At 40.7% G+C, this 1,528-nt stretch overlaps 1 protein-coding gene across 1 annotated transcript in view; it reads left to right on the top strand.

The window, feature by feature from the left end:
- The window catches only part of LOC119594538 (hemicentin-1-like), a gene marked incomplete in the record, with an annotated part of 42,784 nt that overhangs the window by 6,393 nt on the left and 34,863 nt on the right, over positions 1-1,528 (top strand). The window contains 1 exon segment of the mRNA XM_037943570.1: positions 712-859. Coding sequence (XP_037799498.1) covers positions 712-859 — 148 coding nt within the window.

Here is a 1,528-nt window from a genome sequence, read left to right as displayed (position 1 = left end):
CCTAGGTAGCTCATGTTCTGTGGGGAAATGATGTTCTGATGTTCTTTGGGAAACGGATGTTCTGCTGTTTTGCGACGGTAATAGTGGAAGCAATAGATAGTGACGTCGCTGTGTTTGTGTCAATTTGAACGTTTTTATACTATTATAAATCATAAAATGATACCAATTTTGAATATTAACATCTCACATCGAAAACCTTTTCTAAAACCGCCAATAAACAATCATCTTCATATTTATCTAATATATAACCTTTTTCGCAACAAAATATATACACAGAAAGGAATAAAACTCTAATCCCCAATCCACAATCACCAATCATCCCACGCAATCCTCGACACATAAGAAAAGACCTCATAAACTTCTCATCCTTTTAAGGAAGACCTCAAGACCTCATAATCTTTTTAAGAAACAACCATGCAACTTCCTAATCCTAAGAATAGACCTCATAACCTAATCCTAAGAATAAACCTCATAATCTAATCCTTATGCGAAAGGTCCTTATAACCTAATCCTTATGCGAAAGGTCCTCATAACCTAATCCAAGAAAATACCTCATAACCAGATCCTTATGCGAAAGGATCTCATAACCTACTCTAAGAAACAACCACACAACCTCTCAGTCTTTCTAAGAAACGACCTCGTCATCTACTAATTCTTCTAATCCTTGTAAGAAACGACCACACAGCCCCCTAATCTCCCTAATCCTTTCAGTGCTCGTGAACCGCGCCCTTAGCCTGGACTGCCCTGTGGAGGGCAACCCCGAACCGGAGATAAAATGGTTTATGGACGAGCAGCCTGTTAACGCCAAGGGGCAGTTCGTGAGGCTCACCAGTCAGGCTAGACAGCTGCACTTGCTCAGGTAGGTGGGGGCTTCTGGGTATGTTTGTGGTTTGTGAGGTTTCTGGTGCGGAGATGGGGGTTTCTTTGTGGGATGGGTGGGATGGGAGGTTTCTGGTACAGATGTGGGTTTTCTTGGTATGTGTGTGGTTTGTGAGGTTTCTGGTCGGAGGTGTGGGTTTCTGTGTGGGTGGGTGGTTTGTGAGGTTTCTGATACGGAGATGGTTTTTTTTTGGTTGTGTGTGGTTTGTGAGGTTTCTGGTACGGGGGTGTAGGTTTCTTTGTGGGATGGGTGGTATGGGAAGTTTCTGGTACAGAAATATGGTGTTTTTTTTAATGAATGAGTGATGTGGGATGTGTGTCTGTGAGACTTCTTATAGAGAAATAGAGAAATGTGTATTTCTTTAAGGCGTATGGTATGGTCTTGTTATGAGATATGTGGTAAGTAAGGTTTTTGTTACGGAAATGTGTTTTTTTTGTGGGATGCGAGGTTTCTTATAGAAAAATATGGATTATTTTATGGCGTATGATGTGGTCTAGTTACGGGACATGTGAGGCTTCTGATTTATGGTATCTGGTATGGTCCAGTATTGAAGGAGAAACTGAAAGCATTGGTGGGTGTATGATGGATTACGTAAATACTTTTTTGCAAGGTTTTGTGTGATAATAGGTAATAATTTTGTGAGATAAT

Source organism: Penaeus monodon, chromosome 34 (genome assembly GCF_015228065.2).
Source record: "Penaeus monodon isolate SGIC_2016 chromosome 34, NSTDA_Pmon_1, whole genome shotgun sequence".
NCBI classification, from domain to species: Eukaryota; Metazoa; Arthropoda; class Malacostraca; order Decapoda; family Penaeidae; genus Penaeus; species Penaeus monodon.
Note: the sequence above shows the minus strand (reverse complement) of the source record. Positions and strands in the feature narration are given on the sequence as shown.